At 52.7% G+C, this 14621-nt stretch overlaps 5 protein-coding genes across 5 annotated transcripts; 1 reads left to right on the top strand and 4 right to left on the bottom strand.

Moving 5' to 3' along the window:
- Window positions 1-980: 980 nt before the first annotated feature.
- On the top strand, window positions 981-3566 carry NCU07649 (integral membrane protein). The gene is made up of 4 exons (XM_957639.2): window positions 981-1533; window positions 1649-1753; window positions 1818-2206; window positions 2274-3566. The coding sequence occupies exons 1-4, from the start codon at window positions 1378-1380 to the stop codon at window positions 2821-2823; spliced, it is 1200 nt and encodes a 399-aa protein (XP_962732.1). The 5' UTR covers window positions 981-1377; the 3' UTR covers window positions 2824-3566.
- A 583-nt stretch (window positions 3567-4149) lies between these two features.
- NCU07648 (hypothetical protein) lies at window positions 4150-9116 on the bottom strand (the record flags this gene model as incomplete). Its single annotated transcript, XM_957638.1, has 12 exons — window positions 4150-4311; window positions 4382-4489; window positions 4568-4711; window positions 4811-5193; window positions 5515-5668; window positions 5789-5875; window positions 6528-6790; window positions 7137-7398; window positions 7474-7674; window positions 7750-8441; window positions 8542-8870; window positions 9085-9116. 12 exons carry the CDS (start codon window positions 9114-9116, stop codon window positions 4150-4152), a joined length of 2817 nt encoding a protein of 938 aa, XP_962731.1.
- A 1115-nt stretch (window positions 9117-10231) lies between these two features.
- Window positions 10232-10678, bottom strand: NCU07647 (hypothetical protein; the record flags this gene model as incomplete). The annotated part of the gene is made up of 1 exon (XM_957637.1): window positions 10232-10678. The coding sequence occupies one exon, from the start codon at window positions 10676-10678 to the stop codon at window positions 10232-10234; it is 447 nt and encodes a 148-aa protein (XP_962730.1).
- Window positions 10679-10684: 6 nt separating this feature from the next.
- Window positions 10685-12412, bottom strand: NCU07646 (hypothetical protein; the record flags this gene model as incomplete). Its single annotated transcript, XM_011395947.1, has 5 exons — window positions 10685-10888; window positions 10999-11046; window positions 11153-11271; window positions 11767-11797; window positions 12359-12412. 5 exons carry the CDS (start codon window positions 12410-12412, stop codon window positions 10685-10687), a joined length of 456 nt encoding a protein of 151 aa, XP_011394249.1.
- Window positions 12413-13070: 658 nt separating this feature from the next.
- On the bottom strand, window positions 13071-14583 carry NCU07645 (hypothetical protein; the record flags this gene model as incomplete). Its single annotated transcript, XM_957660.1, has 3 exons — window positions 13071-13589; window positions 13800-13880; window positions 13945-14583. The coding sequence occupies 3 exons, from the start codon at window positions 14581-14583 to the stop codon at window positions 13071-13073; spliced, it is 1239 nt and encodes a 412-aa protein (XP_962753.1).
- Window positions 14584-14621: the final 38 nt, after the last annotated feature.

Here is a 14621-nt window from a genome sequence, read left to right as displayed (position 1 = left end):
CTGCCTGCCTGTTTTCAAGTGCAGTGGGTATATTGTAGGTTTTAAAATGCCAAAGGGGGGTTCGTCCCCCCACATCCCTCCGCCCGGATAGGCGATCAATGCCGTCTACTGCCTTAGTTGGACTGTCAAGTCTGGGAAAGTCGATGTTTGGTGCAAATATCAAGACGGGCGATCGACAGGAGAGAAATGACGTTTCCATCCAAAAACCCAATTGCCGATCCTGCAGTTTTCCATATCTACCCAAGTAGTAGTTGTAGGTAGTGTAATAGTGTAGGTAGGTAGGTAGGTAGAGCAAGCCAATGGACGACGGGCTAGAATATCTGAATGTGTAACTTCAAGTACCTAACAAAGTACCTAACAATAGTAGCGCGTGTTTCCGATGCCTGCTGGGGGCATGGTGATGCCGTGATACTAACTCAACTAGGGCACAGTCTAGTGTTTTGTTTTGTTGTCGGAATGAGCCCGGGCCCGTTTAAAGCGGACACCTTTGGATGGGGCCACCGACCGACCCGACCACCATGCCCGGACACGCGAGTTCGTTGCCCAGACTGAAAGCCACGAGTCCAATCCAATTCCACTTCCAATTCTCCTCTGTTGATTGAGATTTGTGAGAGAGAAAGTGGGTGTAGCGTGACCTCTTCAGGCCAATCGAACCACTTGCTCGCCCACGGGTACCTTTGCCCGGCTCCATTTCCCTTCCCTTCCCTTCCCCCCTTCATGTTCTCCACACAGTCGCGCTGCCCGACCGATTGTTACAGTCAAGGTCCCGGGCCCGTCGCCTCAACGGTCATTCGCGGCGTCCCCATATTTTTACCACGATGAGTTTTGGTTTCTCAGCGGCGTAATCAGAAATCCCCCAGGGGACTGCACATGTAACCGTCTCGGTTGTAAAGGGGTGCGTTGCAACGGCCACTACTACCACCCACCCACCCACGCGCTGGGCAGTGAGTCGCCTCTTTTTTTTTCTTGGTTTTTTTTTTTTTTTTGTTTTTTTTTTTTTGCGTCTCTTCCTTTCCACTTCCTTGCATCAAGGGGTCCCCGGTTGCGACACTACCTTACCTACCTACCTACCTACAAACTCAAAGCAGAACAACGACGTCCATCATTTCTTTCCTTGGGGTTTTCGCCTGTCTTGCTTGCACACCGCGCACTCTTTTATCAATCTTCAAAACCCCGCCCGACGATGGATCAGATTTGACATTTTGAAATCCATTTTAAGAAGATCCAAGAACGCCACACACACTGTTCTGCTCTCTTCCCCCGTTCGCCCATGCTTCTTTGTGCTACGTATTGTTACCAGACAATCTCGTGAAGAAGCAGCAGCAGCAGCAGCAGCAGCAGCAGCAGCAGAACTCATCATCACACAATAAGAAAAAAATGACAGTTCCCGTCAAGGGCCGAGGGCCACAAGTCGCCGGAGCTGCGGGGCTTTTCGTCGCACTCAGCACCGTCGCCGTCCTATTACGATGCTATTGTCGAGTCATTATCGTGAAACAATTCGGTCTCGATGACTGGCTGACCTTTATCTCATGGGTATGTTTACCTCGCCACCTACTTTTCCCTTCTCTCTCTCTCTCTCTCTCTCTCTCTCTCTCACACACACACACAAAGCGCCACGCTAGATGCTAATACCTTTGTCTGTTTACAGTTCTTTTTCGTTTTCTATTGCACATTCTCCATTGCGGGCACACATCACGGCACAGGCCAACATGCCGTTGACCTTCCACCAAATGAGCTACCAATTGGGTTAAAGGTAAGCCTTCCATCATCTCCTTAGGATTGAACATGGCGTTAAACATTGGTCCCAACTTTTATAGTGGTGGTGGGCATGCGAACCCGTCTATGTCCTCGCCGGTCTCGCCTTGAAAGCCAGTATCGGCGTCCAACTCCTCCGCATCGCCGTCTCCAAGACCCACAAGCTCATCATCTGGATCACCGTCGGCACTCTGGAAATTGTTGGTGTCGCCTACTTCCTCGTCTTCGTCATGCAATGCATGCCCTCCGAATACTTCTGGACGCGCTTCACCGGCGGCACAGGGTCTTGCATGAACCCCCAAATCGTCGTCGACGCCACCTACGCCTACTCGGCCATCACTTGCGCCACTGATTGGATCTTGGGTCTCCTGCCCATTTCTCTCGTGTGGCACCTGCAGATGAACTCGCGCACAAAACTCATGGTTGCTGGCATTCTGTCCATCGGTGCAGTGTAAGCTTCCCTTTCCCCCCTCCCCTTTTTACTCCCCGCATCATACTCACACACACCCAACCCACAGCGCCTCAACAGCAACCATCGTCCGTATCCCCTACGTCAAAGACCTCGGCAACCAAGCCGACTTCCTCTGGGCCACCTCCGACGTCGCCATCTGGTCCACCGCCGAAACCGGCATCGGTCTCGTCGCCTCCTCCCTCGCCACCTTGCGCCCTCTTCTCCGCCTCTTCCTGACCAAGTCCCAACTGGGCGAGAGCACCTCGGGCGGCCTCGGCACTCAGCAGTTCGGCGCCACCACCAACGCCAACGGGTACATCCGCAGCCGCACGCCCAAGAACGGCGCCGAGGAATTCGGGCTGCGCAACGACATCGGCAAGGGCCGCGGCGTCACGACGGTGGTGGAAGCCGGCGGCAGCGACGGGACGAAGCGCAGCATGTCGGGCAGCCGGGAGAGCGTGGGACCGCTGACGGCGGCGAATAATTGGAACACGAGCGAGACCAAGTTGACGGATATGAGCAGTGATGATGGGCATGGCAGTGGTGGACATGGCGGGAGCAGCGGGTGGCCGACGGGGACCAAGACGACGACGGTGACGCATGTTGTTGAGTCTTGAGAGAGGACACTACCTGCTACCTACCTATCTAGAGGTATTGCCACGGAGAAAGAAAGGAAGGGGCCGGTTATTGTTATTGTTGTCATTGTGTCGGAAAGGAAAAAAGATATGGACAGGACTGCGGGTTGAACACCACCACCACCACCACCACCAATCACCAATCACCTAATCGACTGAGTTCTACGGCGACCCTCTCCGTCCATCGTGTGCGGTCCATCGATTCCTCCGCCCCCCCCCCCCCCACCAGTCATCGCCATCCCCATCGTCAAAGCGAAGAGGCTTATACCGGCATATTGTTTTTTCGGATTTTTCTGTTCTGTTTTATATCCATACATCCATCCATCTATCCCCATCATTATACCTACACCTATTGGATAACTTCCCACTTTCTTGTACATATATTTCACCCTCCCTCTCTTCCTTCCTTCCTTTCTTTGCTCTTTTCTGCATCTTCTTCTTCTTGTTGTTTTTGTTCTACAATATGTCCATGGCGTTTCTAGAAGAATCTACTCCGAAAGGGCGTGAGAGATGTGTGTGTGTGTGTGTGTGTGTGGCCTATAGTGTATAGTGTATGAAATTTTGAAGGCTTTAGCGTATCGGTGTACCTAGAGGTAGTTTGTTTCGATTTTTTGGAAATTGGAAATGGTGGTTGCCGGTGTTGGAAGCGAAATGTTCACCTAGCTAGGTAGAGGTACAAAACTGTATGGAAATCATAGAAGTTTACCTAGGTACCGTCGATTCTGTCTTGGCCTGCGCTCGTGCACTATGTTGTGTATTCTTCAGTTCCGCGTGACCAAGGTACACCGAAAGGTATCGGGCTGTTGGTTCGTGCTCTTGGACATTGGGAAAGAGCTTGTGCCAGGCACCGTTCGTGCCGCCGGGGTATCTTTGCTAATCAAGTCATAGCGCAAGGAACACGTTCCAGTGGAGGGGCTGGGTTCTTCCTTGTCTACACAGTACACAGTCCAGAGGAGACACCGAATCCTCTTGACACCAACGTTACGATTGGGTCTTTGTGGTGCTCAGTGTCATTCGACCGCTAAGGTCTCATTCATGTGAGGAGCTAGCCACAACGAATTGAAGGGGAAACTAGAACAGTTGGAAGACCAGACGTGGAGAAGCAAGCTTCAACTTTCTATCTACGTCTACACTACCTATCCTGTCAAACAAAGATCGACTGTACAGAAACAACCTCCTCAAAGTGTAAACCATGAAGACAACGACTTGCCCCGGGGTCTCCCCCGATCCTGCTGAATCTATCCCCCCTCACCTCTTTAAACTTGATCCGGGTTGTCCAGTGTTAACTGAACAACCCGGTCATTTTCTCTAGCAAGCCCAAACCCATGGCCGCGGCGGAGATAGCCTCGCGGTACTCCTCCCCCTCTCCCCCTCTCCCCTTTCCCTCTCCCCTTTCCCCACTCCCCACGACGGACGCTTGACTTCGCTCTCTTCACGGCGACGAACGACGGCGATGTTGAGGATCGGGGCCTGGTGAGGAAAGCAGCCAGTATTAGTGTCATTTGAAGTGTCATGTGAATGAATGAATGTAGGTACGTACCCCGAACCACCATCCGGTGGTTCTTCTCTCGACTGGCGCAGTGGCGCGGCCAGAGAAAGACCAAGACTCAGAGGGCCACTTCTCGATGGCGACGATGAGGATTGGGACCTGGAAAGGAAGCAAACAGACTGGTGTGAGTCTGGTGTCGATTGGAGTGTCGTGTGGATGAATGAATGTTCTACATACCCCAAAACCACCATCCGGTGGTTCTTGTCTCGACTGGCGCAGTAGCGCGGCCAGAGAAAACTGGCGAGTAGCGCGGCCCGAGAAAAACCGAGACTCAGAGGGCCAAGTCGCGGTTTGTACATTCGGAGGATGTCTCCCCGCCCCCTGTAGATGGAGGTAGTGTCAGAAGACTGCCCTATCCATGCTCAAGACTGTCCCTGAAGAAGGAAGGAAAATGGAATAGGGAAGACAGAAGATACTTACCCCATCGAGGAGGGGGAGGAGAGTCCGCCCGGGACATAGGCCCGGCTGCTTCAAAACGGACTCTTGGCCAGCCAGGCCGAAAAGCTGAACTGATCGCTGCCCCGTTACATTTCGTTGTGCGGCTGTTTGCTTGTCTTGTGTACGGCCGAGAGGGAGAGGGCGAGAAGTAGGGGGAGATGGGGCGCCGGAACCGGGAGGAACAGCGGCCAGAGGATGGATGGATGGATGGATGTTGCGCTTGGAGAACTTTGTGATGGCCCAAATACCCAGAGGTAGAGTTGGGTTACGGGGATCAAAACGAGGAGAAGAGGATGGCGTGAGTCCAAAGGTGAGCGACTGCTGAAACAAGTCAAGAGTGATGGCGAAAACCAAGAAGCAAGAATCTGTTCTTTGGGGCTGACGGTGCGGTGGTGATCATTTTGGAAAAAAAAGTTGATAGAGTGATGTGTGAGTGTGTGAGAGGGAAGTGAGGGAAAAGAAAAGCGATGGAGAGGCGAGGGAGCACAGAATAAATACTTGGTCGAGCAGCTGGGACAAGGGGAGGCGAGCCAGGCTGGATGATTTCGACGGACCCGACAACTTGAGGAAGAGGGGAGAAGGGAAGGTACGCCTTGCCTCCAGACGCAGGGAATTGTCCATTTGTCATACAAGCTGTGTGTCCCCTCCTAGAGTCGAGCTGGGGAGGAAGGAAGAGGCCAACCTACATCTCTTGTGTGTGGGTGCTCGGGGCGGCTGTCCATCGTCTGTCAGGCACCAGACCATGAACATCGAGGATCCCTTACCGCTTTCGGCGCTCCCGGAACGCAGCTTCTTGCTCTGCTCTGGACAAACGAACCTCCTGATGACCTCGACGTCATCCTGTCACTTGGATAGAGGAGGTCTGGAAGCTTCCCCTCTCGCTCCTCTGGTCATTTGCTGTGGATGATCAGGCCTGGATCGAGATCTCTCGAAAGGATTGGCGGAGCTGAAGGCACGCACCTGCCTCCTCCCTTGAGTATGATTCTTCCTTCTAAGCCCTACCCCCAGCCGCAGGAGAGATTGCTTCCGCACGAGGCAATCTGCTCCCTCCGATGACGGCCAGGCCCACATCATGCTAGCAACCTATCTTTGACGCTGGTAGCAGAGAGATGACCCTCCGCCTCAGAAGTCGCCGTCCTCGACAACTCTGACATCATCCAAATTCCCTCCAGCCCTCACATCCGTCCCATCCTCCCCCAGCTTTGGGTTTCTTTCCAGACTGTACCTCTACGTCCATGTCTACAGCTCCAGTCGCCTGAGCAAGGACATGACAAATTCCAGTCTTCCCCCTTCCATTTCTTCTTCATCTGTGGCCGTCGTGGAAACTGGTCTGTGGTTCTTCTCTTGGCTGTCTAGCTGCCGGAAAAATACCGGGCAGGTACGTCGATTTCCTTCATCACAGCATATTCCAACCTTCCCTTCTCATGACAGTCCTGGATTTCTGCAGTAGGCTAACACCGCAAAGAACGGACAGGCAACGAAAACCAATCAATTCGAGCTTCCTACTCCCACTGAGGACGGCCCCAATAATTCTGGCTGTCCTCAACGATCTCCGCCGCATCTGTACCTGCCTCGATGAGTGTGTTAGTGCTCCTATCGACAGGTACATCACCAGAAGCCACAAGAAGCTGAAAGACCAAGATTCATATATCGGAACCTAGAGGTGCCTCTAGACATAATCTTTCTTTCTCGCTCGCACCTTCGGAGTGTCGACCAAGATTCTCCGGATGAATCGGGCATGCTTCTGTCCGAGCTGTCGTGTACGATAAAGACATTCCCACTGGTCGATGATACACTTGCTAACAGATCCATGCTTCTTGCCCTGCCAGTCAATACCCGCCTGGATATGAGAAGTCAAGTTGGCTTCGAGGCCGCCGGAAACGAAAGGCCGCCGAATATACCTGCTCAGCATACGGCCAGGATACTCAAACAGGACGATCACGAAGTTTGATGGACGACAACCTGGAGGTAAGTAGGTAGAGACTGCTTTCCTTTACGTAAGTTAAGGTGTTTTCAAGGCTCGTTACATGGATCAATCTCCTTGCCTCGTTTTCATGCCTAGGTAGATGTTCAATGCCCTTGTTCGATGATACTTGTAGTACCAATCCCTGAGTACCCCATCCACCTCTAGGTAACAACAATGTACAACAGAAAGCGCAAGAACTGAAGCCAGCAACAGAAGGCCATGGATGTCCGTAAGTTCAACCGCAGTTGAAGGCAAGTCCTGCAAACCAAAGTGTACCCTAGGGGTACGTTTAAAAGGACTGAGCATCCTCCTCGTCGCTCGAGGCACGCCTCCGTTTGAGACTTTGAAGCGTCGTATTGTCATCGACAGTGGCTTCATCGACCATGGCCAGCGCCCCACCCTCGGCATCATTACCATAGAGGGTTTGGTCATCCTCGGCGTCCACTTCGTGCTCTAGCTCAGAGTCCTCTGCCCACACCTTCTCGCCGGCCTCATGCGCGGTATTTGGTGGCTGCGCTGCCGCTGCCATACTCCTTCTGACTTCACTGGCGATTGTCAGATCCGCCGCTTTTCTCTCAGCGCCAGTCTTGTTCACGCGCTTGGACTATCATTCATTCCATGTCAGCTACCCAATCCTTGCCGACAAACGAAACGACGGGAATCAAGGAAATTGGCTTACACTCAGTTCAGCCGAAGGTCTACCGGCGAAACGGGTGAGCTTGGAGCTCTCTGTTGTGCTCGTCACCGCCGCTTTGGAGGAACGAAAGAACGTCTTCAAGTCCGCTAGACGGGCTCCGAAGCTGTCGTAAGGTTTGAATACAAAATCCAGATTGAAAACGCCGGCATTCGGCATTCCCAGTGAAACGTCCTGGAGAGCGCGCTGTAGGGATCGGTGATCAGTGACTACCCTAGGTAACTCAATCAGGGAGGCAAAGAAAAAGAAGCGACAACTTACCAGGGCCTCCCAAGCACTGGACTCCACATTCAACAGCGACATGTGCTTTTTCTCTTTCAGCACATGGTTCTCTCTACCCCCTTTGTGCTGTTCCTTGTCGACAATATCGTGGTCGTTCAACATCGCGAGAACCAGCTCGCTAACAACCTCCTGCTCTTGCTCCTGAGTCCTCGGAGCATCGGCAAAGCTGCCCTGTGAGAAGCCGTACTTCGTACGAACTTGATAGGCCTTCTGCCTTCTCTTCCACTCTTGTGCCGCAAGGGATTCGGGCTCGTTCTTGATCGAAAGCTCTTCGAAATGCTGGTCCACGTCGCCGTGCTCTTGCTTGTGAGCGTCCCAGTCAATGCCTTGCTTCTCGTGGACGGCGAGCTTTGGGTGGAGGGTAGCAATGACTGGTCTTGTCTGCCCGATGTTGCCGTAACTGACCTCCAGAGCACCAAATCTCTCCATGAACACGGCCCATCTGAAGGCGTCAAAGGCAAACAGAAGGTGGTCTCTGAAGAGTTGTCCAATATCCTCGTTTCCTGGGGCAGATGTCATTGCCTCGTAGGCGGCCCAGTTGGCTGGAACGTACGGCGGCGGGGCTCCGACGGCTCGATGGGATGCTTGGACTGAGGCGCGAGAGCGAAATTTGCCCTGGACATTGGGAACGGACGCCCATCTGTGGTTCCGAATGAAGTAATAGATGCTGTCTATTGTGGAAAGAAAGAGTTTGTCAGTAACTCTGTGACACCCGACGCTACTTGGCAACGAAGAGGCCAGGCACTTCGCTTTTCTTGTAGAGGTACATACCGAGGATTTTCCAATACGGCTCATGCAGCTCTGTTCCAACAACGCCGGCCATAACGTTGTCCATTTGGACGATGGTCTCAGTTGGGAGCTGTGCAAATTCCCCGTTAACTTGGATCTGTCCAGCAGCTTCGTTCGCTCCAACGACTTCGTTCATTGGCAACTGTGCGACTTCTCCGCCCATCGGGTTGGGCATGGGCTGGTTGCCGACGGGGTTCAAGTTCATCCCGAACCCATCGTTGTTGGGTGGGATCGGTCCAACTTCGTTGCCTGCGAGGAGTTGGAGAAAATCCTCGTCTCCAAAATCTCCTAGATCGTTTCCATCAGGAAACCTGTTTGGAGCGTTGTTAGCGTCCAGTCTCCGACCAGGCTTCTAGACCTTGGAGCGGTTCTACGGCTTCGACATGGGTGCCAAAGTACCAAACGACACGAAATCATATCGCGAGATGACGATGAAACTGAAAATTGAGGAATGGAAGAGGGATTATATCAAGAAGAATCCCGCATGGTATATAACGAAAGTGAACTGTGGACGGGCCAACTTACTGCAAATAAGGGTCCACGTTGAGAGGAGCCATGTTGTGATGACCCATATTGTTAGGGCCATTGTTGTGGGAAGCATTGTCCTGATGAGCATTGTTGTGAGGAGTCTTGTTGTGAGGATTCATCTTGAAAGGCTGGCACGAGACTCTCGAGCTTCAAGAATTCGAATGCTTGCCTTAGGAGACCACCGGGTGAAGTGATTACGGTATAAACCAGTTGTCGTCGTGTTGGCCTTTGGGTTTAGAAAACATGGGCTCGTTTGTTCTTCCGCAATGCTGGGTCGATTTCCAAGCAACAACTAGATATGGGCTGTTGTTGGACTTGAGAGAAGCTCCCAGATGGTAATACGGTAGAGGTATGCGGCTTTGGCAGAGACTCGATCGATGATCAAGCAAAGGGAAGTGAGGTATCTTGGAAGAGAGTTTCTGTCGTGGTGGTCGTCGTTGGTTCTGCAAAGTTGAGCGATCAGAACAATTTTTTGTCGAAGGACTGGACAAGAAGTACGAAGCGCAAACGGATCAGACGAGGGGCAGACCTTAACCGCCATTCACCACGGTCGACAAGCCCGGCTGGCAGAACGCGACAACCTGAACACATGGGATGAAGTCTTATCGGGATCGAAACCTGGAGTTGTCGCCCTGATAGCAACGCGTAGTCCCGTGCGAGCGGTAAGTACGGTGTATGTCTGTCAACGGCTCTCCAGTCCCGCTCCGTTACCGTCCCCGCTGTTGACACTGGACAGACCGCTGAAGACAGGGTCGGTTGGCGTGGTCGCCCAACCATTCCAGCACCGGCATCGTCAGTACAGGTGCCTCTAAACATGGCCTGACCTAGATCACGGCGGAGGAGAAGATAGAGCAAAGCAACATGAAAACCATCCTGCTCTTCCGTCATTGGCTTCAAGAGGGCAGCTCAACAGGAATGAAGTCGCAAAGATAGGTAGTGGGAAGTGGAAATGTGTGATATTGCATTGTTGTTGAAGGGTACCTCTATCTAACACCAGCTACATCTACCGACGATGGGATTTGCCTCAACGCCCGACTGGAGTCTATAGCGCCCGGTGAGGAGCAGTGATACGTGGAAACCAGCGTAGCGCGAATGATGGATGTGTTGATTGTTGTCTTCTCTAAGTTTATCTCCGAGCTGACTGCTATGTCAAGCAAGCCTCATATGCTGTTTGCCTCAAGGGTGGCCGCTTCCCTCGATGGGGTGCCACTTCCGTGCCCTTGACGGGTGCCAACGGGGAAACCCCGTGTCGAGCAGAAACAATTTGACATCCTCTAATTCGGATACAAGAACATTCGTACAAGAAAATAGAAATAACCACAGAAGATGACGAAAGGGAGATAGCTTTGGTCCCAATCGGGGAACACTCTCCTTGGTGGCCACCGTCGCCCTGGTAGCCACCTCTGCCCTGGTAGCCACCGCCGCCCTGGTAGCCACCGTCGCCCTGGTAGCCACCTCCGCCCTGGTAGCCACCGTCGCCCTGGTAGCCACCGTCGCCCTGGTAGCCACCGCGAACCTTCCACTTCCCATAAACGGAGTTGCTGGTAATGAGGCCGCTGATTCGGAGAATCTCCTGATTCCACGAACACATGTTCATCTAGAGCTGAATAGCTCTGCTCCTCTGGAGAAGCTCAGTGGTCTGGCATTTGAAATGCTTTTTATCCCTAGTGCCGTTGGTCATATCGAGACCGGCGATTGAGACTTTCTTCCAGTGGTGGACGGCAGTTGTCGGTGGTCTCTTGGGCCATCTCGCGCCGCGGCGGCGGCGGAAGCGACCGACATCTTGAGCGCTTGCCAACACCTGGGAGGAGGGGATGATGTTTGAGATTTTAAGCGTCGTCTGATGAAACTAGAAGGGAAGAGTCGCTCTTGATCGAGGGGAGTTGTCGGTGGTCTCTTGGGCCGTCTTACGCCGCCGCGGGGGCGGAAGCGACCGACATCTTTGGCGCTTACCAGGAACTGAGAGGAGGGGATGATAGTAAGTGCCCGTCGTCTGATGAAATGGGAGCATATGAGCCGCTTTGTAATCGGGTGCAGTTGCCGGTGGTTTTCTGGGCCATCTCACGCCGCCGCGGCGGAGAAGCGACCGACATCTTGAGCGCTTGCCGCGAAGTCGCACAAAGCCATTATACAGGTCCCAGTATTTGGAGCGCTGATAGGTGTCTGTACAAAATATCCCAACAGCTGTGTTGGACGGCTGGTGGTCAACACCTTGGTTGGCACCAGGCCAAATTGGTCTGGACAAAGAGGTAGTTGTACAATAGGAGACAGTTGAGAACTGAAAAGACACTAGCGACGCCAGTGTCCCACAAACTGCCAACAGGAAAAGAAAACAAGGGAGAAGCATCCGCTCGGATGACAAAGGCTGGTTCGGACGAGGGCTCTTCCAGGAAGGACTTCCTCGACGTGGACAACCAAGATCCTCCTGGCCAACACTTTGAGCGGCCTTGAAGTCTGTCATCGTTGGTAACGAAGCTGATAGAGTCCGAATTGATCGCAGACATCCGACGGCCCGCTTTCACTTGCTCAAGACGGAGTGCAGTCTTGGTGTTGCGAGTGGCACTTGTTTTTTCGTTGGTCTTCTTCGCTATCAACTGTGTCAGTCTGGTCTCTCATGTTGCGAAAGGAACCGCGAGGTCGTGGCAAGGAGAGGAAAGAAAGTAGGTACGTGGAACGGACGGACTGCGAGAAAAGATGGGAGCTTACCGAGCTGAACGCTGTCGTTAGGTCGCACGCCCGTATTGCCGAAACCGCTCAGATTCCATCCCGGATACTTGGACGCCGACGCGTTTGCGTTGGGAGCTTCGGGTTTGGGGGGGGGGGGGGGGGGGGGGGTAATGCTAGGGAGACGACGAGAAAGGTGTCTCGGGCGTGGATAGAAGAGCGGAACATATTGGCTGGATGGAAAAGGAAAGATTTCGCGAAGTGGTGATGCAAGAAGTGATGCCTTACTCATAGCAGAGTGTTGTGAGCTGTGGTGTTGTGATGTTGATGTGGAGGAGATTACTGACAAGTAGAGGTACTCTAGAGGTAGGAAGGAGAATGGCGAAGCCGTAGTAATTTGGAGCAGTAAGAGGAGCAAGAAGAAAATGTGTGAGAGAGGGGTAAAAGCGTGGCCTCAGGCTCCAGTGACGCTGCTGGAGGGGAAAGGCTTGCGAGTGGGAAGGAGGTGTAAGGTGTGGATGGAGCGGGGGACGCGTGACTGAAAGCAAACAGCGTCTAGACCGGCCGCTGTCATTGGTCATTATCGAATTTCTCTACAGCCACTTACGACCTTCGTTATAATGAGGGGCAGGTCACTCGTGTCGGTGTTTCTGCTCTCCATTCCCGTTGACAGCGGGATGATACATGAACTGCCACTCAGGCATGTCATTAGGGATGGGGGCAACCGGGGAGCAAAAGAGAACTTATACCTGTCAAGCATCACTGGTAGACTCATGCCCAGCACTTGAAAAAATAATTGACTCACGGATAAGAGCACGAAGCAGGGATGTTAACGCGGAAACCACAATTGGAGTCACTGATTAAGTGACTGTGGCATGAAGAACGTGAACCATTGGGTCTCTATGACTGGAATCTACCTCTATGGAACAGCCATGACTCAGATCTGAAATTGTGATTATGGAGAGGACAAAGTAGAGGTGTATTTGCTACGACCGAAGACGAAGGTCTGGCTTCAACAGAAGGGAAGCAGTAGCGTAAAATAGAGAAACCACATGACAGCTATCATCGTGAATTCATCACCAAAGTCCGGTAGAGACAACTTCTCTCCTTCAACCCAACCGTCATCCTTTCCAACTCTCTTGTCCAGTTCCTTAAGTACCGTATCAATCTGCTATTCCGGCCTGTAGGCTCCCACAACCTCGACTGATTCCGTCGTCGACACCTGTCTTAAACTTCAGATCGGGAAGCTGAAAGGGATGGACAATGCCATCCAGCATGTCGACAACACCTCTCATGTCCTGTCAGGTCAGGTTAGAGCCTCAACGGTCCTTACGCTGCGACCCAGAAGCAGCAGATCCGTCGCCCCGAGGGCGAAAAGGCTGTCTTCCCAACAAAACATTGTCCCTGAACCATATCAATTCCTCCTCGCTTGGGTTCCGATTTACTCTATGTTCTTGAGTGGCATTTTGGCCGACATTGGAGACTGAAGGAACAGGTGTCTCCGTGGCTGGCTCTATGGTTCGGTCATTGAATTGCTCTTCCTGTGGCATTTCCAGCATGGCTGGATCAATGTACAAGGAGTCAAGTTGTCCTTGCTGTGCGAAATCCGCCTCTTGTAAGATGGTTGGCAGTTCGAAATCTTGCGGCTGTGAAATATCGGCTTGCTGCAGCCGTGCCTTCTTGGAAGCACGCGACTGATGCTGAACATCTTCGTCGTCGTCGTTGCTGCTGTCGTCGTCATTTCTTAACCGCTTCTTTCCCTGACCGGCATCGGCATTACCCTCGGCATTGGTACCAGATTGGTCATCAGGAGTCAGGTCCGCCACTTCAGGAACGTTCTGGCGAGCTTCCTAAGCTTCCTCCGCGAGTGTTGCCTGGGGCTTATCCTTCTGGGTGGCAGCCAATTTCCCTCGCTCAGCAGTTTCAATCTTGATCAGTTTGCGCCTGTTGTCGTTCGTTGATTTGTTGGAGATCTTGGTCTGCAGAAGTCATGAGTTCGTTAGTGACTCGCTCTTTCATGTATGTAAGACTGGAATGTAGATGCTTACCTGGAGTTCTGCCTTGGGGTTACACGCGAAGCGAGCGAGGTGTGGCAATGAATATGTGTTCATCACCGACGCTTTGGAGACCTGTAGCCAAACATGTGTGTGGTTAGCAGAAGAACGTCACAAATCAAGAGACTGTACGACTCACGTGAAATAGCTTTGTTAGGATGTCGCTTCGCTCTTTATGAGTTTGGTACGCTTCGATGTCCAAACGGGTGGTCGCGGATGATCCTCTGGTTAGACCGAGGTGTCCGTCTCTCAAGGCCAGCGATGCCTCCCAACCGAACAAAGCCACATCAAGAGCAGACAACTCTCGCTTCCGCTGTACAATGTAATTGAGCTTTTTCTTGTTTTCCTTGCCGTGATATTCGAGGTCGACCATCTCCACTTCGTTCATAGCGGCCAGACTCAACTCGTTGGCGAGCTTCTTCTGATCCCTCTGAGTCTGGGGGATGTCGTCTGTACCATTGGCCTGACCCAGCTTTGCATGTGCTTTTCGCACCTCCTGACGGTAACACCACTCCTTGGCGGCCAGGTAGTCCACTTCGTTGTCGAGTGGGATGGAAGCGCCCGGCTGCTTCAGTGCTGGATCGCTCTTCAGGTCGACAAGAGCCTGCAAGTTGTTGATGCAGGGCCGGGTTTGGCCAAGAGAGGCGATGCCTTGGTCAAGGGCGTTGGACTTGGCAAGTGTGACGCTCCAACTGTAGGCAACACGAGTGAATTGCTGATTATTTTGGATGGCTTGTCGAACTTCGTTGCTGATGGCCGTGGTCAGGAACATGTTCATGGCGGGGAACCTGATCGGTTGGGGGGACGGACCCAGCC

The sequence above is a fragment of the Neurospora crassa genome, linkage group IV (assembly GCF_000182925.2).
Source record: "Neurospora crassa OR74A linkage group IV, whole genome shotgun sequence".
Lineage (NCBI taxonomy): Eukaryota > Fungi > Ascomycota > Sordariomycetes > Sordariales > Sordariaceae > Neurospora > Neurospora crassa.
This window is presented reverse-complemented; position numbering and strand designations above follow the sequence as displayed.

Excerpts from the sequence above, each read along its gene's own strand:
- NCU07649 (XM_957639.2), top strand. The coding sequence starts at position 1,378 with ATGACAGTTCCCGTCAAGGGCCGAGGGCCACAAGTCGCCGGAGCTGCG. Across the intron at positions 1,534-1,648 it reads GGCTGACCTTTATCTCATGG|TTCTTTTTCGTTTTCTATTG; the intron begins GTATGTTTACCT and ends GTCTGTTTACAG. Across the intron at positions 1,754-1,817 it reads AGCTACCAATTGGGTTAAAG|TGGTGGTGGGCATGCGAACC; the intron begins GTAAGCCTTCCA and ends CAACTTTTATAG.